Source organism: Megascapheus bottae, chromosome 4 (assembly GCF_031878675.1).
Source record: "Megascapheus bottae isolate mThoBot1 chromosome 4, mThoBot2.hap1, whole genome shotgun sequence".
NCBI classification, from domain to species: Eukaryota; Metazoa; Chordata; class Mammalia; order Rodentia; family Geomyidae; genus Megascapheus; species Megascapheus bottae.
Genome location: NC_143512.1, coordinates 39,116,820 through 39,139,954, shown reverse-complemented (window position 1 = coordinate 39,139,954; position 23,135 = coordinate 39,116,820). Strand labels below are relative to the sequence as shown.

Below are 23,135 nucleotides of genomic sequence, written 5' to 3'. Positions count from 1 at the left end.
ACATACTAGAAAAAAAAAAGCCAGAAATGGTGCTCTGGCTCAAGTGGTAGAGCTCTAGCCTTGAGAAAGCCCAAGGACAGTGCCCAGGCCGTGAGTTCAAGGCCCAGGACTGGCAAAAATAAAAAATAAAGAAGAATAAAGAAGTTGGGGCTGGGAGTTTGGCCTAGTGGTAGAGTGCTTGCCTAGCATGCAGGAAGACCAGGGTTCGATTCTTCAGTACCACATACATAGAAAAAAGCCGGAAGTGGTGCTGAGGCTTGAGAAAGTCCAAGGACAGTGCTCAGACCCTGAGCCCAAGCCCAGGACTGGCAGAAAAAGAAGAAGAATGAAGAAGTGGATTGGGAGGGGTGGATGAGAATATTGAAAGGATTCACATTGATCAGGATGCATTGTATTCATTTAAAAATATTTATTTATTGTAAATGTGATGAACAGGGGGGTTATATTTACATAATGTAATGAGTACATTTCTTTTTGCACACTCTTACCCCTTCCTCATTTTCTCCCACTTTCCCCTCTCCACTCCCCACTCCCCTCTCCCCCAAGTTGTAAAGTTGATTTCCAACATAGCATCTACTGAGTATCATTGTTGCATTCGTTCATCCTTTGTCCTGTTGTTTGTGTGATTCCCTTTCTCTTGCATGGGTCAAATAAACTTGTATACAAGACAAAGGGTACCGGAAACTAAAAAAAAAAGGGTATAACTGCAAACAACATAATTTTTTAAAAACCCTCTTGTTTCCAATTCTTGGAGTTCATTTTGATAGCTTCATTATGTATCATATGCACCTAGCAATTGGGCTATTGTGCTCCTCTGCTAAGAATACCATAGACATATTCTAGTTATTACAAATGAGTGAAATCATGTAACCTACGTTTCCTTGGAACTGGCTTGCTTTGCTTAATATAATTTTTTTCCAGGTCTTTCCATTTCCTTATGAGTGAGGCTATGCCATTCTTTCTGATGGAAGCATAGAATTCGATTGTGTATATATGCTACATTTTCTTGATCCATCCATCTACTGAGGGGCATCTGGGTTACTTCCATATCTTAGCTATGGTAAATAATCCTGCAGTGAACATGGATGTGCTGATAGCTTTAGTATGGCCTTAAATGTGGTCATTTGGGAAAATGCCCACAAATGGGATTGCTGGGTCATAGGGGAGCTCTATGTTTTGTATTTTGAGGAATCGCCATACTGCTTTCCATAGTGACTGAACAGTTTCTACTTCTACCAACTGTGTAGTAGTGTTCCCTTTTGGCCACATCCCTGCCAGCATCTGTTGTTATTAGATTTCTTGATAATGGCCCTTCTAACTGGGGTAAGGTGGACTCTCAATGTTGTTTCGATTTGCATTTCTTTTATGCAGATGCACTGTTTTCATGAGCTACTTTGTTGAATGGTAACTCCTTTGTACAACTATGTAAAGATAATAAAAAGATTAATAAAACAAAACAATAATGTATGAATAAAATGTAAGTATTAATGATATGAAAAACACCAAAAACTACTTAAAAATCTAAACTTGGAAAGTTGAAAAATGAAGTTAGGGGCCAGGAGTTTGGAGCTTGCATGAAGACCGGGGTTTGATTCCTCGATACCACATAAATGAAAGAAGCTGGAGTGGCACTGTGACTCAAGTGCAAGAGCTCCAGCTTTGAGAAAGCCAAGAACAGTGCTCAGGCCCTGAGTTTAAGCCCCAGGACTAGAAAAAAAAAAGGAAAAAAAAAGAAGTTAAAAGCTCATTATGGGGAGTGGTGTTAAGCAGATTTTAACAGGCAGGGGAAATATCAGTGAGCTCATTTTTGTACTTCCAGTAAACATCATGCATTTATTTTATTTATTTAGCCAGTCCTGGGCTTGAACACGGGGCCTGTCCTTGGGCTTTCTCAAGGCTAGAGTTCTACCACTTGAGCCACAGTACCACTTCCGGCTTCTTTCCCCCTATATATGTGGTACCAAGGAATTGAAACTGGGTGCATGGTAGGCAAGCGTTCTACTGCTAAGCCAAACTCCCAGTCCAGCATCACTTCTTAAAGGTTCCACCACCTCCCCAAAGCACTACTCTGGGGATCAAACCTTTAACATACAGGTCTTTGGGGACATTCAATATCCAAAATATAGCAACAACGTACAGATCAAAATGAACAACAGTTATTTGAAGAAATATTAGTTACCAAGGAAATGTATAGTAAAGTAACAAACACAAAGTCAGTAAACTATGAAATCAGTAAAGCTGATGGGACTGAAATAACAGGCTCTTCTATATAAGCTGTAGGGAATATAAGCGGTACAATCTACCTGAGAAACAGTTCAATTATATGTAACAAGGACCATTACAAGAGGAATTCACCTTAATGTCCATTACAAGGAAATTAACTAAAAGGTTGGTACACCCCTACATTGATGCTGCACATAGCCACTAAAAAGCAAACATTTTCTGAATATTAAGGGAAAGAAGGATATCACAATTATATTTATTCTGAGATTATCATGTGTGTTGTGTGTATAAAAAATTAAAGACTGGAAAACTAGATATAAGTAAGTTCACAGAGGCTGTTTGTAAGAATTGGAATTTTTATTGCTATTTTGTAAAGTTAGTAATAAAAAATGTGAGCACCAAATCTGAAATGCATTGTAATAACAATAATGTAGACTAAGAGTCAAGCGACTTGAAAAATCACCAATCTGGTATATAAACTAAGCCTATCCTTTAAACTCCAAAATCCATTCTTTCTATCCTCCATTCTTCTGCAGCCTCACAACTCTGATTAATCCTAGCTTGAGTAATCCCTTGAGAACCTGTCTTGTTTTGACTTCTGCTTTTTATCACAAGATTAATTTCTCCCAACAACATGACTTGCTCTTCTAAATTCTGCAACCTGGCACTCTTAATGCAGTAAGCTTCCCTTCATTTCTTTTTCAAAGTCTGCTGCAAGCCATCCCAAATTTTATCATCTGCTTCTGTTCGGTAAGCATGGACCAAGCCTTACACGGTCTTTGGTATCTGTTAGCAGTAAACCAGCAGTATTTGGATTTGGACAAGTCTTTGTTGGTCAAGGGATCCTCCATCTCAATGCCTTTTATGATTTCACTTCAACAAAATTGCCACTGCACATTTTTTACACATCCCAGGAGTGGACAGCTGAGAACCACACTGATGTGCCCCGCTAGCCCACCAACCTCATCTCCGTTCTCACATTCTCTGGCTCAATACCCGACCACAATGGCATATTTGCTGATCTAAATCCATGAAGACAGGGGTTGAAGTGGCAGGGCTTCTAATTTTATGACAGTCCCTATGTTAAATTATCTCTTTTAAGACTGATTCTTCATTCATTTGTAATCAGATTCAGTTTTCCCAACAGTAAAGAAAGCAACTAATGATATTATCACTGGTTTCTCATATTCCCTTAAAGTTCAGGATCTAGAACTATAATCCTAGTTCAAAACCTCATCTGTATTCCTCTTTGTCTTTTATGCTTTGGGAGAATATCTGTAAAAATTACTACGTGGAACAAAAAGGAAAAATTGTGGATGCCAATCATTGGTTTTAATGTTCTTTAAAATCTATGACTTGGACTAATTTCCATTACAACCATGTGCAGAGGTGATAACTTTGAGATTAGATAATAAGGGCTCTGAGGACAAACTTAGTTTCTTTTTTCTCTTTCATTTGCATTCCCTTACCCTTCTGCTGTCCATTATGGAAGAAAGTACCAAGTTGGGGCCCTTGCTGGGTGCAGATTCCTCAATCTCAGACATCCTAGCTTCCAAAACTTTCTTTTTATGTTCTTTAATCTGAGTGCAAAATGGAGCCATGGCAGTATAGAATGGGGTAAGGCAGCACAAAATGTAATGTAACAGTATAAGACTGAAATTATACATACCTCTCTCATATTTTGAGCTCTTCGAGGGCAGACTCCTGTAAACTTTTTATATTCCCCAAAATAAACTAGGGTGTAGAAACTGCAGGCACTTGATCAATATCCCTACATCAACCTCCTTGTTGAGATTAAAGAGGCAGTGTTGGCATAGCAGATAAATGATGTAGGCATCTCAAGGCTTCAGTGTGTTTATTACTAACTGGGCATTGAATATGGCATGAATGCAGTTTGGACACCTCCCAAACTACAGATCAGATTAAATTTGCTGAAATTCCCATTAGTGCACAAATTTCTTCAATGATTACATTTTCTACACATTTTCTTAGGTAGTATTGTATGTATATACAGTCTTTAACTGTTCCTTTCTTATTTTTTCCATTTAATTTTTGTCTTTTCTGACCACCTCCCAACATCTTTTTCTAAACTATTTAGCAGTAGTCACCCTGCTAAATGTGGAAGGTGTTTATTAGATGAAAATGGCAATTTCCCTTCTCATAGAGAAAACTGAGACAACACATTAAAGGGGGCATCTTGAAATATATTTAGGGTTTTTTGCATTTAAAATAAAACTATTATCTTTTGGGTCTTAATCATGTTTAAAAATGCCATACTTTCCTCTATATTAAGAGATTTCTTAACTTTCTCAAATGTACAGATCACCTTCCTCAAATTAGAATTCAAGGAACCAATTCTTACTTGTATTTATAAATGTTAAGCTTTTCCTGCTCTTTCTACTCCCCTGCCCCAAAAGGACAATTATAATAGCTTCTCTTCCACTTGGAAGCACAATTTTTGGAGCCTTGAGCTGGCTGACTTCGCAAGTTAAAATGTCTTGGATGATACACAGCTGTCTTCATTTCTTAATCATAGATGTCTAAAGCATTCCAGGAAGCTGACTCATGTACCTGGAGAAATGGACCATGTTTTCTCATTCTTTCTTAGGAAGCTCTTGTCAGATTAAGAGGTTTCTGCTTTGTTCTACAACTGGGGATTTAATTACAAGATGACCGGAGCAGACCCATGCAGACATTTCTTCATTATCTCTTTCTTGTTTTCATCCGTATTTATCTCAAACCCAAATGCAGCACTTTTTCTTCCATTATTATCCTATAGAGATTCACTTAAGTCACTAATATGGCCAAACTTCAGTTTTCTCCAAATAGCCATTTGGGGTAAAGAACAAACAGATCTGCTTGTGCTGAACGTAGCCTTCCACTTACTGCAGGATATCACATTAAGCTGTTCTCGAGCACTTCAAATAGGTTGTGCTTTTGAGGTAAGCAATTCAGAAGGAAAATTTCTTAAGTTCTTTGTTGAATGGTTCTCAGCTTGGGACTCCCACCAAACAGCTGCCTTTCCTCAAAAGAATTCCATTATTCCACAAGAGCAGCTCTTCTTTCCTGTTCTTTCAAAGAGCAGGCGATTGCTAGGTACTTCCCTCCACCCCAATGCCTCTCATCTGCAACCTACAGCTCATCTGTCATGAAGCTTAGGGATAGACAATGAAGATGCAGAGATGTACTCAGACCTAAACAGTTCCACTTGAAAGGGTTTTTGCACTTAGCTACATGTAAACAATACCTTAATAACACCACTAGCAAAACCACCCAACCTCTCTAGGTACTTACTCTTATATAACAGCTATAACAAAAATGTCTACATTCATGTATTCTATCCCATAAACAAACCAGCAAAACCAAGATTATTTTCCTTCCTACCTAAAATTTTATTTGTTTTCTCTGTGTTTCCATTCAATTAAAGCAAACACTATTAGACTAATAGGAAATCCATGGAAGTGGAAGGATCAGAAAATAGCCCTGAAGAGCTGTGTGAGCATTTGATGTCACAAGTCAGTGGCCTGCAGTCTTCTGATCTCCTTAGCACGGTGGGAAAGACCAGATGTAGTGGTCTCAAAAGTATCCTAGAGAGGACCAGGAGTTTGGCCTAGTGGTAGAGTGCTTGCCTAGCATGCATGTAGACCCAGGTTCGATTCCTTGGTATCACATACTTAGAAAAAACCAGAAGTGGTGCTGAGACTCAAGTGGTAGAGCTCTAGCCTTGAGAAAAATCCAGTGCCAGCTCAGGACTGGCAAAAAGAAAAAAAAAGAAAAAGTCTCAAATAACATTACATGGAGAACTAATAAACATTCTGGTGATCTGAGATTTTTATTGAGAAAATAGCCATTTTGACATTGTATCCAGTTTTTCATTTATCAGAATGAACTTTTTACAGTATCGATCATGATTACCACTTTTCAGTATTTATTTATATATAGTCTCGGAGTAAAATATAACCATACTAGGCAAGGCTAGAATACTTATATAGCCAACATAGCTTATTTTAAGACTTTTTACTTCATAATGAAACTAGAATTTGCATGCTGGAACAGATGTTTAAAAAGGTTATCAATTGAAGATAGGTTTGTGAGACAAAACCATTATGAATATAAAATATTTCCTGTTTTCTGTCATGCTTCCAGAAAACTAGTTATATAACAATCCACATTTTTTCCTTTGACATAAAAATAAAAAAATGGAAAGACATTATTTCCTGTCTTTTTTTAAAAAAAAGAAAAAAATTCATGAGAAATAAAGATTATCTTTATGAAGTTAACTTAAAACCTTGAGTACATTCCTCTTTCTCCAAGAGAAAGCAGCCAATAAGGCAGGAGGAGCAGCCAACAGTCCAAAGAACAAGTGGCCAGGAGGGCCTTCTTCATGGGGCAGGGCTTGTTGAGGATGGATGCAAATGCTGGCAAGCCATTCTTTGTGATCTCCAAGGATCTGGGATATGTAAACCAAATGATTAAAAGACAGTTTTCTCAATTTGCAGAAGGAAAGCTGAAAAAGCAAAAGACCTTTGCATGTGGTTAGATGTGCATCACTATACCATAACTCAAAGCCCAAGGCAAGTTTCTTTCAAACACGTCTCCAAAACATGGAACTCCAAACATGCAAATGTATATATTGCAAAACAAAAACAAAACAAACAAACAAATAGAAAACATCCTTGTGCCTCATAAGTGGTCTGGCAAAATCTATCTGAAATTTGGAGGGTTTATGAAGTTTACATTTTTTTCAGATGTAGAGTCTGCTAATTAAATGTTAACTATAAACTCATAGCCTAGAAGTACACACACATAATCCTTGTTTAGACTATGACTTCAGTAATAGAAAACAACTTGAAACTATTATACTTATTTGCTATGTCACTGAACCAACGTACAATCATTTATAATAATCCCCATTGTATTTTCTTGTACTTTTAAAACACAAGCAAAAAAAGGTCTGGAAAATTGTCTTGGAATTTCAAGTTAGTTCCCATTGCCTCATGGATGCCTAAGAACTGATCCTGGAGCAAACCACCAGTTAAGACTCCCTACACAGCTGTGCCATGTTTCCTAGAGCTCTAGGAGATAAGGCTGTATTAACTAGGGCACCCTACAAAAATAACAACCATCTACATCTGGCCCTTCAGCTCCATGGTACATGGACATAACTTGTCTCTTCTCATATTATCACTGTAACTAAAGGCATACCCAACAATAAGAAGCTTTCATAAGCACAAGCAAGGCAAAATCTAGGGCAACATGTTCACGAATATATTTCTCAGAACACAAACCCCACAACTAAATGCCTACTTTAAAAATTCATATATAAACAAACTAGGGAAATGGTGTATAGGGCTTAGGGGCCAGGAGTTTGGCCTTGTGGTAGAGTGCTTGCCTAACGTGCACAAAGACCTGGGTTCGATTCCTTGTTACCACATATATAGAAAAAAGCCAGAAGTGGTGCTGAGGCTCGAGTGGTAGAGCTCTAGCCTTGAGAAAGTTCAAGGACAGTGCTCAAGCCCAGGACTGGCAAAAAACAAAAAAAAAACAAAAAAAAATACCCCAGAAACGCTTAATGAAAACCATAAAACCTCATCCTAGGAAGTGAATGTGGTATACTCATACATACATTGTTTAGACTATTTCTTCAGTAATGAAATAAAAACTTGAAAATTTTCCAAAGCTTGAAGAATGGAAAATATACATTAGCACATCCAAAGTTCTGAAAAGCCTATAATAACTTGACTTTGCCTAGTACAGCATTTTCTAAACTTATTGGGCTATAGGAACCCTCCATTGACAAAATATATTATAGTCCTTTAGGCACTACTTCTCCAATAAATGTAACAATGACATGTTTTTAATCTTATAATTTTAAATTAATAATGAGGACACAAAAGAACTGATTTCCTGTCTTTGGGGGTGGGGGGGTTCTTTTATTTTTCTTTATAAAGAAACTAGTTTGCTCGGAATAAGTTTCTATCACAACATTCCCCTCTGTACTCACAAACATTCAACTTGAAGTTATCCTTTTACTATTGTCATTGTACGGGCATGCTTATTTTCTTCACTAGTTCATGGAATGCTTTTCTGGAAAAGATTCTGCATCTGCCTTTACTTCTCAGAATATGTTTCCATCTCAATCACAGTAGTCTTAAATCTAAGACACATAATCTGGGCTTCTAGTAGTTACTATATACCAACAACAATTTCTAAATTATTTTCCAAACCCTTAAAGACAAAAAAACAAAAAAATAAGAGACATTATCATATATCTCTGTGAAAATTAACATTTTGAAGGTCTAATAAAATTTCAAATAAACCTGTGAGTATAATGGACCTTTGATTTCCTGTACCAATAAATGTCTTTAAAATCTATCTAAGAAAGATATTATTAATAAGTAAATATAAATTCCATGCAGCTGAACAATAGCAAAAAAGAATTTTAAAAAATTGACCACTAATAATGAATGCAAAACACCATCATCACCACCCAAATTATCTCTACTGCTCTGCTCAGGATTCCAATTATAAAATTAACTAAACCAAGAGAAAGTCAATTAGAAATTCCCTTTGGGCCTAAAACAGAAAGCACACAGGCATGTCATACCTTCTTCGGGAGGGGGGGTGGTCTTTAAACATCTCCTCCTGCTCTGTGTCTGGAAATAACAATTACAAGACAAAACTATTGCATGAGGATACAGAAATTTTTCAAAACTTTTATTCTCAAAAATTTATCTACTAGGGCTCAAAGCATGGCCTAGTGGTAGAGTGCTCACCTAGAATACAAGAAGCCCTTGGTTTGATTCCTTGGTAGAATGCTAGCCTTGAGAAAGCCCAAGGACAGTGTCCAGACCTTGAGTTCTAGCCTCAGGACTAGACAAAAAAAAAAAAAAAATCTACTTACCATAGTGAAAAAATACGTAATTAGAAACATAAAAACTGATTCACTTTCCAAGGGAAAGGTGTTTTTGGTTTTACATTGCTCTCCTTCCCTTCCGATTCCTTCCTACTTTTCTTTCTCCCTTTCTCTCTTCTTCCCTCCCACCTTACCCTTCTCATCCCCTCTTTTTCCCTCTCTTTTTCCTTCCTTCCTTCTTTCCTTTCCTCCATCCCTACCTCCCCTGCCTTTCCTTTGTTGGGAGGAAGAGGGTAAGGCAAAGGAGATCATCAAATAAGCATCTGTTATAAACCTAAGTTGCTTTTCTCTTTAAACTCAAAAATGAAATAAAAATATTTGATTTATACTATATATTTGTATTTCTGGAACTAAATATGTTTGGACTATTGCATTTTTAAAACATGGTTATGTAGATAATGATAAATTTACTGACTTTTGTTCTTTAAAAACCATTTTATTTCAAACAGATTCACAAGACATAAAAATAGGAGATATCGCATGTCCCTGTTACTCAGCTTCCTATCTATAAATAAGCATTTATATGTTCATTTTTAAAAGGTCAAGGTTGTTAACAGCTTATGAAAAACTGTACCCAAAATCTACTAGGCCTGGTAAATGCAAGTTTTCAGAGGAGGCTCTAAGGAAACATCCAATCAAATTCACATATCTCTTCCTCTTTTTTAATCACTAGTTTTCTAAGTGAACTCTGTTTTCAGTTTTTGTCTCTTTTTTGTTGGAGCTTTTTTTTTGGATGGGGGAGGGGAGGGGCGGTTGTTGGACTTGAACTCTGAGCCTGGGCACTGTTTTTTAGCTCAAGGCTAGCTCCCTACCCTTGAGCCACAGCACCACTTCCAGTTTTCTGGAGGTTAATTGGAGATAAGAGTCTCGCGGTCTTTAATGCCTAGGCTGGCTTTGAACTGAGATCCTTAGATCTCAGCCTCTTGAATAGTTTGGATTATAGGTGTGGGCCACTGTGCCTGACAGTTTTTATCTCTTTTGTTGTTGGTTTTCTGATTTTCAGACTTATAAAAATTTTAACTTAGCTCTGATTACAATAAACCTCCCTGTTCTTTCATATATATGCATCTAGAAATATTAAATGGATAGAAATTGTAAATGGAAATATAAATACTTGTTTTTATAAAATGTCTAATCCTTTAGTACCCACCCCCAAATTTCAGCACACCTAAGTTGGTTTGTTACTTGTAATTTGGTTTGTTATTGTCAATCTTTTGATGAGGTCACAAAACAGCACTGAAAGGGTAGCCATGTTCAATGCTCCTTAATCTTTCTAGGGTTAAGTAGTCACTGTCATGCATGAAATGATATGGCCTGTGTGTGGAGGATTTTCTTCTTATGGAAATTATCTGGCCACTTTTTCTAATCCTATACTATTATTAAAAATAAATACAAGCATATTCCCTCCTTTTCATATTAGCCTCCACCATCACCTATAAAAGACAGTGGTTCATGGAATTTTGTTTAAGGCTGTGGACCATTTTTCTCAGGAAGTTCAAACTATCCAAAAAACATCCTGACACTAGGAATATAGACCTCGTCAAGCCTAAGTAAAAGATATTTTTGTCCAACAGCTTCTACATGTGGCTGTTTCCTATTTTGTGCTCAGCTATAGCTTTCTATCATCTCATCTGTATATATAAATAAAACTCAAGTATCCCAACATAAAACTGTCACTTAAATTACATTTTGCATGTCAGAAAAGGTAGTCCAGAAGCACAATATATGATAGAATATAAGGCTACAGGCAGTTCAAAGCAGAGATGACCAAAAAGTAAATAAATCATTTTGATAATATACAAAAAAACATATACTTGTTGAGCTGGGAGTATGGTAGAGTGCTTGCCTAGCATGCATGAAGCCCTGGGTTCCATTCCTCAGAACCACATACACAGAAAAAAAGCCAGAAGTGATACTGTGGCTCAAAGGTAGAGTGCTAACTTTGAGAAAAGAGCGCTAACCTTGAGAAAGCCAAAGAACAGTGCTCATGCCTTGAGTTCAAGCCCCAGAACTGGCAAACAAACAAACAAACAAAAAAGACACATTATTTTACAATGACATTTTCAAGTCAAATTCAACATATGAAACCACACAGTACTTCTTAGTTGAAGTTTGTATATCCTGAGAACATGATTTCCAATATTTTTATAAATATATAAATGTATTTTCTTTCCTCAGTCTTTTGTAGTTTTATTAAAAGAATAACATATTTAACCTAGTATTATTTTGTATTTTTACCTATAGAGAACTTATGGTCAGATATATCATTCACTTTTATAACCTGTTAGTGTTGCTAGTTTAACTTCTACAAGTTTTTTCAGAAACTAATTATAATTGTTCTGTTTTACATGTGTTTTGCAATTGTAAGCCACTTCAAATGCTTTTTTGGAAGGTCTAATATAAATCATAATTGAAAATGACTAATCCTGACTAAAGCATAAACAGATGTCTGATTAATATGCTTAACCATTCTTTCCCAATGTTCATCAATCCTAGAAAATAATAAAGCATCACAGTCATGATTTTCACCATAAAATATTCATACAGATTTCAGAATGTTGAAATAACTGCCTTTGAAGATGAGCAACGCACAATCCCCCCTCCCCACAACCATTGTTAGAGAAGTAATGTGAAACTCATCCGTGTTTTCACTAAATGCATCCAATCTTCACCATGAAGATTATCTTGCTTCACACATAGTTAAAACTATCAAGAAACAACAACAACAAAAACCTCTTGTATCTTGTATAAACACCTACCTAAATACAGAACTGGGAAGAAGAAGGTCAACAAAACTGAGCTCCACTTAACTCAAATTAGCTGAGTGTCTTGACAACAAGGCTTGTTTTCTTAAGATATGGGTTTCTGGAGGACTTGGTAAGATTTGCTGAGCACCATAGTAATCTCTTAAGACACTAATCAAAAACAGGGTCCTATTTATTTTTTAATCCCAGAAGTGGAATTTAAAACAACAGAAGCACCTCAACCACTATGATAGGCAAGTTTCTATTATAAGGAAAACTACCACACAGCAAATCCTTGAACAATTCAGCAGCCAAAAAGTAGGAAATAGCAATAAAAAGTATGCTATTTCTGATTTATTCCTTTGGCTCCTTCAACAGTAGCTAAAATATATGGAAAACAATTAGTTGTCAGAAAGCTGTGACTAAACGATACGCACATTATGAAAGAATACTGGTCTGATTCAAGCCTAGAGACACAGACCAAATGCACAGTAGGTGTTCAATTACCCCAGCCAGGGCTTCTCCTGAGTAGTGGCTAACAATTGGGTAGAGTTTTACAGCTTAACACAGAAAAGATGACCAACACATTCAGTTCTGGAATCAACACAGTAATGAGACAACTGAGATGTTCTATAAATATATAGATCTAAAGCTGCCATATTTACCCTGCAAACTAAATGATCCCTAAAAGACCACTTATCAACCTGTAAGAAATACATCAGCAAATACTTATTCTATTCTGAAGTGCATTCATCAAATGAATATAGTATGCAACTACTCTTAATGTTGATATATGTGGTTCTAAATCCCCAAAAAGCTAGGTTTATGAAAGCATAAGTAAAAAGCACATTCCTCATTTTTTTTCTCAAAGTTAAATACAGGCCTTTCTAATGAAATAGTTTATATTTTTTCTGGGTCCTAAAATAGGCATCATATTTCTAAACAGAAGAAAAAAAGTCTCTGCCAAAGAGCCATATTATATATACAGACAGCTATAAGAAAACTAAGTTAATAAATTGAATAAATTATCTTGATTAAATTAAGAATACACATTCAGAACAGAAATGTAGCTTTTGGTCAGTAACACATGAGCAAAAGGCAAAAATCTGCCAGGTTTAAGGCAGGATTTTTCTCATATAAAGTACAATGGTTTTCTTCTCCCAACCCACCACATTCATTTAGTATTCACCTTTATTTAAAATGCATTGCCAAGCTAGAATACAAGCTTCTTAGTTAAAAGAAAAAAAACAAACATCAAAGAAAGTTTCTTTAGTATTAGTCCTCCTTATACCTCGGAATGGTATTTTCTATTTGCCTTCATACACTTGGTATTAGAGATTAGTGTGACAATTGTAAGACTTGACCACAAAGCACAGTAATTTTCAGGGTGACAGCCTGTGCAAAGAATTACTCTCTTCTTCTGCTGGAGTCAATTTAAGTGTTGGCAGTTTCCGAGGAGGAAGCTGAGGGCTTTGGCGAAGATTGTCATCCATCTGTAGAAAGTATAAAAGAGACAGCTGACTAAGGCTATGGTACCACTTATGTGGACTGTGGCCTCCCCATCCAAACTACAGCTGAGTACTATATGTTGGCCAAACTGCTAGAGAAATTTTTTTTTTTTTTTTACAAATAGTCTCTCAGGAATTGTAAAGGTCATACCTCAAATACCAGCTGACTTAGTATCTATTCAAAAAAAAACAAACAAAAAAAAAAGCAATGTGGCTCACTCTTGATATTTTCACAAAATTACCATAATTCCACAAAGTGAATACTGTACTAAATTACATCATAGCTCACCTAGTTTAAGAGGCCTTTATGAAAATAAACGTAAAAATAATAATTCTGTAACTCCAATGTTCACTGCTTAAAAAGCATGCTCACGTACTGTGTCTTTGATCTTCCTAACAAATTGAGGAAAATGGGCAGATATTATTCTCCCCATTATTCAGATGAATCAAATGAGGTTCAGAAAGGGCAACATGATTGTTCAACTACACCTCCTTACATCAATGTATGTAATTACTATTACATTCAAAAAATATAAGCTTTTTCAAGCTAAGAGAATGCAGATCAAAGGAAATGAGTAATGGGACAGAAAGAATAAATTCTTTAGATCTAACCCAGACGTTCTCCTTCACTGGTCTTTTCTTTCTTACAAGAACTTCTTCAAACATCATTCATTTTAGATTTTCTTCCAAAACAAACAATGCTGGCTAACAAGATCAGCTGCTCTACCACCTGGTTTTGACCAGCCTACATAACAGGTATGCACAAAAGGGACTGCCTAACTGAATAGGTCTGAGAACTCTGATACACAAAGATGGGTTACTGTCGGGGACCGAGTAACACCATGTCTAATAACTTTCTGCTGAGACCAGTAGTAGGGGTAAACAAGTGGACCTCTTTATCCTGCCCACCTGTTGTGCTGATAGGCTCCTGCACCCAATATAAGGAGGAGGGAGGTTTGGAGAGATCTTCCTGCCTTGATGAAGCTGCGTGGCGTCTCTGTTCGTGCTCTGGGGTAAGAAGGCTGGGTGCAGGAGGACAGTGGGCCCCTTCCTCTCATGGCTTGGCCTGGTCGGGGTGTGTTTTTCCCCATCCCCCTACTAGTAGAGAGGGACCTGGGGCAAAGGACCCAGACAGGGTACAAAGTGGCTACAGGACTTAATGGCTTTATTATCTAAGTATGTGGGCATTTCAGTTTTCTTTCCCCTATTTGTCATGAATTCTCCACATATAGAAAATGGAATCTATATTAGAATGATCTTTCCTTAACCCACATGTAAAACTTCATATACACTTCAAATTTACTGAGAAAAGAACTGAGCCAGATTAGGCTTTAACTTGGCTTACCAAAACCAATAATATCAATTCTTCCAATTTTTACCACCCAATTTTACTCATTTCTCAAATTGTAACAACTAATAAAATACTACACCCTCTGCCTCCCCCCCGCCCTCACCCCCACAGGCCATCCAGAGAATAATATACTAGCAAATTTAGTCTGTAGTAACAGATCCATATTCCACTCATCAGCTAAATAGCTGACTACAAAACAGAATAAATGAAAGTTCATGCCAGGCACAGTTCTAGGGATTAAGTTTCTCTTCTACTTTTTTGCCACTTGAGAGACCTTGGGAAGGTGACTAAGATATTCTCAAAGCTTCAGAACCCTCAAGCAAAAAATAAAGAATAAAATATAATTCATTTGTATAAGAAACAAGCAAGTCCAGCACACTGTAGTGCTTTTCTAAATAGAACTTCCCTTGAAAAGTCTAGTATTAACACTCTGTCCTACACAGTTCCTGAAAATCTCTCTCAAAAATAAATTCCCCCTAAAATGGCAAAGCATCTATACTGGAGTAAAAATGTAGGACTATGCTCAGAACAGAAAAGGACATAAAGGAGAAAAATGAAAAGAAGTTCATGTGGAAGAAAGAAAAAGACATTATGGTGCTGTTAGTAAGAAAATACATGTTCTTATAATCTCAAAAAACAAAATAGAAAAGATTTGTGGTCTGTGCTATCATTGTTTTGTCTAAAGTCAATCTTTAGGGATTGTAGGCTTAATAGAAACCTATTATATGGTAAAACAAACAAACAAATAAACAAACCATTGTCTATTTTTTCCCCACAACAATCAGGCCACTGCTGGCTTCAAAACATTAAATTGCTTGCAATTTAGTAAAAGTATTTTTAAGCAGTGATCTGAAAAGTAAACTCCTGAAAAAGGTAATAAGGTCAATTAATGCATAACTCAAATTATAAGATTGGCTACAGAAAGGAAAAATACTAGACTACTATAAAATAACGAAGAAAACAAGACCTTTTCAATCAAGTTGGATTCCTTATTTACAAGCTGTGTGAGTTTCTGCAGATTTGCATCTACCATTTCTTGTCCAGCTGGAGAGATGCCTAAGAAGCCAGGACAGAAATCAGAAAAAGATAGGAAATTTTGCAAGACTTGAAAACTGTTTAGATTAAATGACTTTTGAGTCTACCCACCCTCCAAAAAATAAAAATAGACAGACAATGGGAAAAAGTATTCCAGGCTCAAAGGCAATTTTAGGAGGTATAATATCCAAAACCAAACCCTAAACAAAAGGATTAAAATGCGTCCATGGGGAAGACTATGAGCCAAGTGACATGCAGCTAGCCACAGTAATTAGTAAAGACACAGCAGTCTCTCAGTCCTCTTTGCCTTTTGAAATTTAAATTGTATCTTTCCCTCAGTCATTTTAAATATGTTTTTGGTCACAACTATTTGAATAGTGTGGTAAGACAATGACTGCCAAACAGCTATCTGCTAGGCATTAAACATTTATAGGGATTTAAAAAAGAACAAGTTTCTGGGCTTCATCCCTAAAAGATTCTGATTATATAAGCCTGAACTAGGAGTCAAGAGTTTGATTTGCTGTATAGTGAGGTTTTCTGGCCACTGCTCATTGTCTCCCAATCTACTAACCTTCCTTAGATACCAAACACATAATCTGGCTTAAAAAACAAACCGTCCACCTAAGCCAGTTAGTTATAACTGTTATTTCTTTTTTTTTTTTTCTTCAATTTTTTTCCCAGTCAGGGGGCTTGAATTCAGGGCCTGAGCACTGTCCTTGGACTTTTCCCAAGGCTAGAGCTCTACCATTTGAGCCACAGCACCACTTCCAGCTTTTTTCTATGTATGTGGTACCGAGGAATCAAACCCAGGCCTTCTTCGTGCATGCTAGGCAAGCACTCTACCACTAGGCCAAACTCGCGGCCCCAACTGTTGTTTCTTCAATGGACAATTTCACCCAACTCTCTCAATACAAATTTAGTATTACAATCAGTTAAGTACAAGGCCCCACATTCAAAAGAATCATATCCTAAGTGACAGATGTCCTCTACTTACTATATACCTTCAGTCTGATCCAATCATTTCTCAAGTAGTGGAATCATAGGAGTGTACCTCACCAAAATCAATCTGCTACTGATTTCTGTTCACGCAGGAAAATGCTAGAAGCAGCAGGTATAAATAATTTAAAGTAATTGACTATTTTCATTAGTTTAAATACTATTTTAGTAAGGACTCAATAACGTGACTGTTAGTCTTTCAGAAGAAAATGTGCTACTTCAAAGGGGGAATATTTAAAAAGAGACTGTAACAAAATAAAATCCAGAGAAACAAATAAAAGGTAAGTCAATACAGTCTCTATTTAACTAAGAACTGTCACATGGATTAAAAATGAATTTGGAAAACTGCAACAACTTCAAGTATTTAGAGACAATGCACAAGCCAGGCATTGTGGTACATGCCTGTAATCCCAGCAGTCAGGAGGCAAAGGCAGTAGGATCATAGCTTCAGAGCCATCCTGGATTGCATAGTGGGTTCAGACAGCCTGGGTTCTAAAGCAAGACTATGTCTCAAAAAAAGCAAAGACTAAGGACAAAGCTCAATGTAGGAGCGCTTCCCTGGCATACTCAAGGCTTGGGGTTTGGGGGAATATGAAAATATTTAATGCAAATACACATTAGCTGATGAGAAGCCAGCTTACCTCCAAGACTGAGCCTAAAGTAACTGTTTAGAATGTCATCACAAAAGCGGCACAAGTTGGAAAGCTGCTTCAGATGTTCTTGTAAGTGAACTTTGGGAAACCGTATTTTATAAAGAGGTGCAAGAAAACCAAACACATAGGCATCCAAAGTAGAAGGCCTAAAAATAAAATTAACATTTTTAAGTACGTTAAAAATATTAACTCGGGATTGTGAGTAAATAAAGTTCTCTCCAAATGTATTTGTCAAATCTAAAGTGTATATTATAGTATTTTTAAAAGTTACTAACCATTTCAGTTCATAATAATGATGCAATTAGTGTTTTATCCTTTATGCAGATTAAAAATGTTCTATGCACTTATTTGGAAAAGAATGAAGTTGTAAAGTACAGATTCATTTTTCCTCACAAGTGTAATTTAAATTGGGGTAAGGAAGGAACAGTCTTTGATATCTTAAATTCATATATGCAGCACCTTAAGACAAAGTTGGATTATCACTGATACAAAAAGTTTCCTACAACTAAAAAAATAAGCCTATCAAATCCTCTTTTAAGTGATAAAACTCCTTTTTGAAGGGGTAAGGGAACATGCTTTGAATAACCTTTCACTGAATATACATGGCAAAATATCAAAATGGTTTTCAAGGGAATGAACTTACGTATCTCCAAAGAAAAACTGAGAAGTTCCCAATCTGTTTGACAGAAGATTTAGGCACTCCTTGGCATCTCTGTATATCTAACAAGGATGAAATTATATCTCAAAAGTAGGAAGGATGCTATAAGGCTGCTTTTGAGGCAGTTTCCCTGGGTAAGTTCATCTATGCTCTTCCTCATATCCCTTCCCTATAGAGCCCTAGCTTGGTGAATAATCAAAAACATACCTGTGCTTCCACTTCTTGGACGTGGTAGAGGGGAGGCTCCCCTCTTGTCAAAAGAATTCTATTCAATGCCCCCCTAGACATTCTTCCAGGTAGGATTAAACTCAAGGGAAAAGGAATTTGTGATGCAAACCATGGCTTTGTCACAGTAAAGTAATTGTCAGTCTCGACCCAGAATGTGTGAAGCTGCCAAAGGAAAGAAAGAGCAGTCTCAGGATCTTCTGTTATTAACCATTCAATGTGCTAGTTTTTCAGTAATGAACTAAAGTAACCATATATGAAGTTTTCAAGTGTATGAGTGTTGTTGTTATATTCTAACAACTAGAACAAAACATAGCCCATAGTTGGTACTCAATTATTGGCTGGATAAGTGAGTTATCATTTAACCAGTTCTATCCATGGGATTAAAACAATGTTTCAGCTCCTACAAAGATTTATTTCCAAATTGGCATTGGGTTTGGAGCTACAGCTCAGTGGAAAGAGTACTTGCCTATTCTGTGTGAGGCCCTCATGTTAATCCTTAGCAATGCAAAAATAAATAGCTAAAATTTTAATTAATGTTTAATTAATGCTTGTTAACGTTATCTTTCATTTTAATGTATTACATACTAGTTGAAGTTCTTACAATCCAGTTTCATATTCGTATGAAAAAGCAAAGTAGGGCCGGAAGTTTGGCCTAGTGGTAAGAGCGCTTGCCTAGCATGCACAAAGACCCAGGTTCAATTCCTCGGTACCACATACATAGAAAAAGCTGGAAGTGGTGCTGTGGCTCAAGTGGCAGAGAGCTAGCCTTGAGAAATGCCCAAGGACAGTGCTTAGGCCCTGAGTTCAAGCCCCACAACTAGGTAAAAAAAAAAAAAAAAAAAAAAAAGAAAGAAAGAAAAAGCAAGGTAACACCTTTTAATCTCTTCTCATTATTTTCCTTCTAAAGGGATTACATTTTCAACGAAGTGACTAAAATACTGTAGAATTCAGTATGCATACCACAGCAGGGAGAAGCTTCTCTTCAAGCAGAGCTATGTACGCCAATGTATCTGCTCCTTGCTTTGCTGAGAGTTCATAATCTGCATTATATTTCTATGGGGGAAAAAAAACTTTAGAGCATCCCATAGACAATGAAGGACAATGAAGCTATACAAATGAGGATTCTTATTTCTCCTCATAAATGATAAACATGATGTTAAAAAGAAAAAAGAAATACAAACCAATGAACACTCGTGCTTAATGCATGTAAGGTTCTCAGTACTGTCAGGCATACAGTAAATATATGGTAGTTATAACTTTTTAATTAACTTCTATTATTTCAAGGTTTGTTAATGACCTAGTTCATAACATGGCATGTAGTTCAAAGTTAAGAAATAAGAGCAACTACTAGAAGGCAAAACATTTCCAATTGGTTGCATTTTTCCTCATGAAAAAGAAAGAAAACCTAATTTAGAAAAACCACAGGTTTTAATAGATAGGAGTTTTATTTTGTTTTTGTGCCAATCCTAGGCTTGAACTTAAGAGCCTAGTATTGTCCCTGAGTTTTTGTTTGCTCAAGTCTAGTGCTCTATCCCTTGAGCCAAAGCTCCACATCTGGTTTTTGGTGGTTAACTGGAGGTAAGAAGTTTCACAAACTTTCCTGCCCAGGGTGGCTTCAGACCATAATTCTCAGGTTTTAGCCCTGAGTAGATAGGATTACAGGCCTGCACAAGAGTTTTGCTTAGAAGTATTCTAAATACATCAGGTGGGGTGGCTCACACCTGAAATCCTAGCTACTCCGGAGGCTGAGATCTGAGGATCAAGGTTCAAAGCCACTCTGGGTACAAAAGGACCTGAGACTCTTATCTCCAATTAACCTCTAGGAAAAAAAATAAAAATAAAACAGCAAGTGGGGCTTGGCTGAGGGTAGCGTGGTGGCCTTGAGCTGAAGAGCTCAGGGACAGTGTCCTGGCCAAGTTCAAGCCCCATGACCTACCAAAAAAAAAAAGTATTCTAAAATATATTATCTAAATATTTACATTGTTAAACACCTCAGACACACTGTTTCATAAAACATTTAACTTATTCAATCATATAAATGCTTTTTAAAAAATAAATAGGTCAAGGTCATTGACATGATCTTGGAGATATAACTACATAGATATAAAAATCTATGATGGGATACATACTCTATAGACATAATGTTATGTAGATCAGTATGTACCTATGACATACAAACTCTCAGCTTAATTTTAATTTTGTTCTTAAGTTTATGTGCCAGTGATTGCATATAAAGATCCCATTCTTGAGTACTTATATGTTAAACTTGACATTTGAAATATGATGTAAAAAAATCAATGTTTATAAAATCTAAAAAATAAAAATAAATAGCTGCTATTTGATGGAAACTTCAGATATGCTCAGCAAAACTCATGTGGCTATGAGTAAATATAACAGTGAATAGTTAAACTGAATATTCTATGTAAATTTCAATAAAATCCAAGCAAAGTATATGACAACAAAGTGACTATTTGTCACCGTGACTTTAAATCAAAGTAATACTCAAGACTTCACAGCAGTAATTCTTAACTCTATTTGGTATAAAGTTTGGGTATCTTCAACTGTCTAATATATTTTTTAAAAAAATAGACTCAAACAAAAAATCTCACCTTTTCATGTAGTACTTTTTTTTTTTAATAACATTTGGGAATCAAAGTCTACTTCTTCAAAAAGAACCACCCACCTGTTTTCTTAAAAAGTTTAGTATTTTTGCAGGCTTAGAAACAATGCTGTCTTCAGTTGTCAAAATTGGTACGTCACCTATAATCAAAAACAGATAACATGCAAGGAAACATTATGATTTCCTTTAGCGAGTTTAATACCTTAAGAAACCATACCAAATGCACAGTTAGAAGGGGAAAATGAGTGAGACTGTCTTAGGCTTTAATTTTTTTTCCCCCCTTTTGAGGTTTTTTTTTTCAATTGCAGCTCTAAAGAACATTTTCAGTTCTCATGATTTCCACTGAGTTGGCTTGCACTTTATTTCTCAAATCATAAGTAACACATAACCAAAGGCATGGTAAGAAGAAATTAAAATCCCAAAGTACTCTAGGGCTATAAGCCTCAAAAGTTTAAAGAGAAGAAGGAAGAGGTTTTGAAGGGGCAGAAAAGGGTATCTAAAAATCCACACTGTACCTCTTGAACCTCTCCAGGTGTTATCTATGACACTGATTTTCAAGGGTGCACCAGAAAATTTGGCATACGCCTGTAACAGAGTTTGCAATAAAACATTTTAGATGGACTACGTCATGCAAATGTGCAAAGCAGCTGTACTTCACGGCCCCGTGGTCCACCGGGGGCAGAAGGCGGCTGAGGCGGCGGCCCGGTCCCTCCCTGTATCTCAACGACCTGGCCAGCGCCACAGATACCGGATTTGGGATGCTCGGCCCCAGATCCGTCCCCCAAAGGCCCTGGGAATGTGGGGAGGGCTTTCACTGCACCGCTCGGACGCCGCGGCGAGGCCGAGGGGAAGCCGGGAGGCTCCCGCGGGACTGTGGCGGGGGCGCAGGTCCGGTGGGTACCGGGGGACCCAAGCGAGCCCAGGGAGTGCGGTAAGCAGCGCCCCGGGCCGCCAGGACGCCGCCGCGGGGCGGGCAGACAGAGCCGGATCTACCTGGCTTCTGAGCCTGGGCCCCTCCTCCCGCGCCCGGCTCGCAGGGCGGCCTCACCATCACCACTAGGCACTCGCTGTGTACCGAAGGTAGCCCCCAGCCGCCACCCCAGCAACTGAGCTCCAAGGGGGCAGCCATCTTGCCGGGAACGACCTCTGCTACCCGGAAGTACTTTGGCACGTGGGGCACGCGGAGGCGGGACATGAGACAGAAAGGACTTTTTGAGGCCCTGCAGAGAAACGCTAAGGATCATGGGAGGATTTAAAAGTACGGTGAGCAGCAGCGTGGCCTGGGGGGTGAAGCATCCTGGGCCTAGGTTGGACAGTCATTCTAAGTACTGTGCAATAGGCCTTCTGAAGACTGGTTTAGTATTCGTCTCTTGGTAAAATAAGAGCAAGCTCATTTACGAGACTGTTGTGTTTAAAATGATGACATGGGCGCTGGGATGTGGCTCAGTGGTAAGGCACTTGGCAAGAGCAACATCCTGGGTTCGTTCGATCACCAGTACCAAAAAAGAAATGACAGAGACAAAAATAAATAAAAATGATGCCATGCAAAGTATGAACTTGGCGTACAGCACGTACTCGTTTTGTTCAATCCTGTGTTCTATGTGTGGGTCCTCTACCAGCCTTTCCACTTTCAATCTCAGTTGCATGCCTGCATTAAATGGTTCCAATATCCTTAAAGGCAACCACATTCCTGACATATAAAGGTAAGTTTTGTCTCCCTTCAGTACTATACCAACTTGAAATCGCCTTCTTCTCTGTTCAACCCTTTCCTGGAAAGGACCTCAGTTATTATTTTCTTTAGGATGGCTTTAGAAAGTAGGACCTTCTCCTGGTTTCTGGCCAACCCTTGTATGTATCTGAAATTTGCTTGTATTAGCATTTATGGACCCTTTTTGCTTTCTACTATAGAGAAGCTTTTTGAGAACAGAATAGATTGGTTTCATAAGTGTGTGACCAATAGAGTCATACTAGGATATGTGTTTAGATAGGCTCCTCACAGCTAATGATGTGAGATCCTGTTTTGAAATCTTAATTTTTGTACAATTGACCCTTCATTTCTATTTTGGCCTAGGCCCTAAAAAGTATGTAGATGATCCTGCCTGTAGGCCTAATAGCCATGGGCCAAATATTTCTTGACTATTAAACCTGACAATTTCTAATTAAAGGAGAAAGAGAACTTAAAATACCATGGTCCAGGCTTACT

General features: G+C 37.4%; 1 protein-coding gene across 3 annotated transcripts; it reads right to left on the bottom strand.

The window, feature by feature from the left end:
- Positions 1 to 11,041: 11,041 nt before the first annotated feature.
- Positions 11,042 to 22,062, bottom strand: Mtx3 (metaxin 3). 3 transcript variants are annotated; one of them, XM_090331706.1, is made up of 9 exons: positions 21,981 to 22,062; positions 21,448 to 21,517; positions 20,996 to 21,072; positions 19,273 to 19,365; positions 18,292 to 18,474; positions 18,070 to 18,146; positions 17,415 to 17,572; positions 15,710 to 15,798; positions 11,042 to 13,376 (listed from the first exon to the last, which is right to left on the bottom strand). In XM_090331706.1, exons 1-9 carry the CDS (start codon positions 22,059 to 22,061, stop codon positions 13,266 to 13,268), a joined length of 939 nt encoding a protein of 312 aa, XP_090187832.1. In that variant the 5' UTR covers position 22,062; the 3' UTR covers positions 11,042 to 13,265. The 3 variants fall into 3 exon arrangements, 2 of the variants coding, with proteins under 2 accessions (XP_090187832.1, XP_090187834.1); XR_016535254.1 differs by lacking the exon at positions 11,042 to 13,376 and adding an exon at positions 16,779 to 16,875 and having other exon boundaries at positions 15,712 to 15,798; XM_090331708.1 differs by lacking the exons at positions 11,042 to 13,376; positions 15,710 to 15,798 and adding an exon at positions 15,828 to 16,875.
- Between the last annotated feature and the right edge of the window lie 1,073 nt (positions 22,063 to 23,135).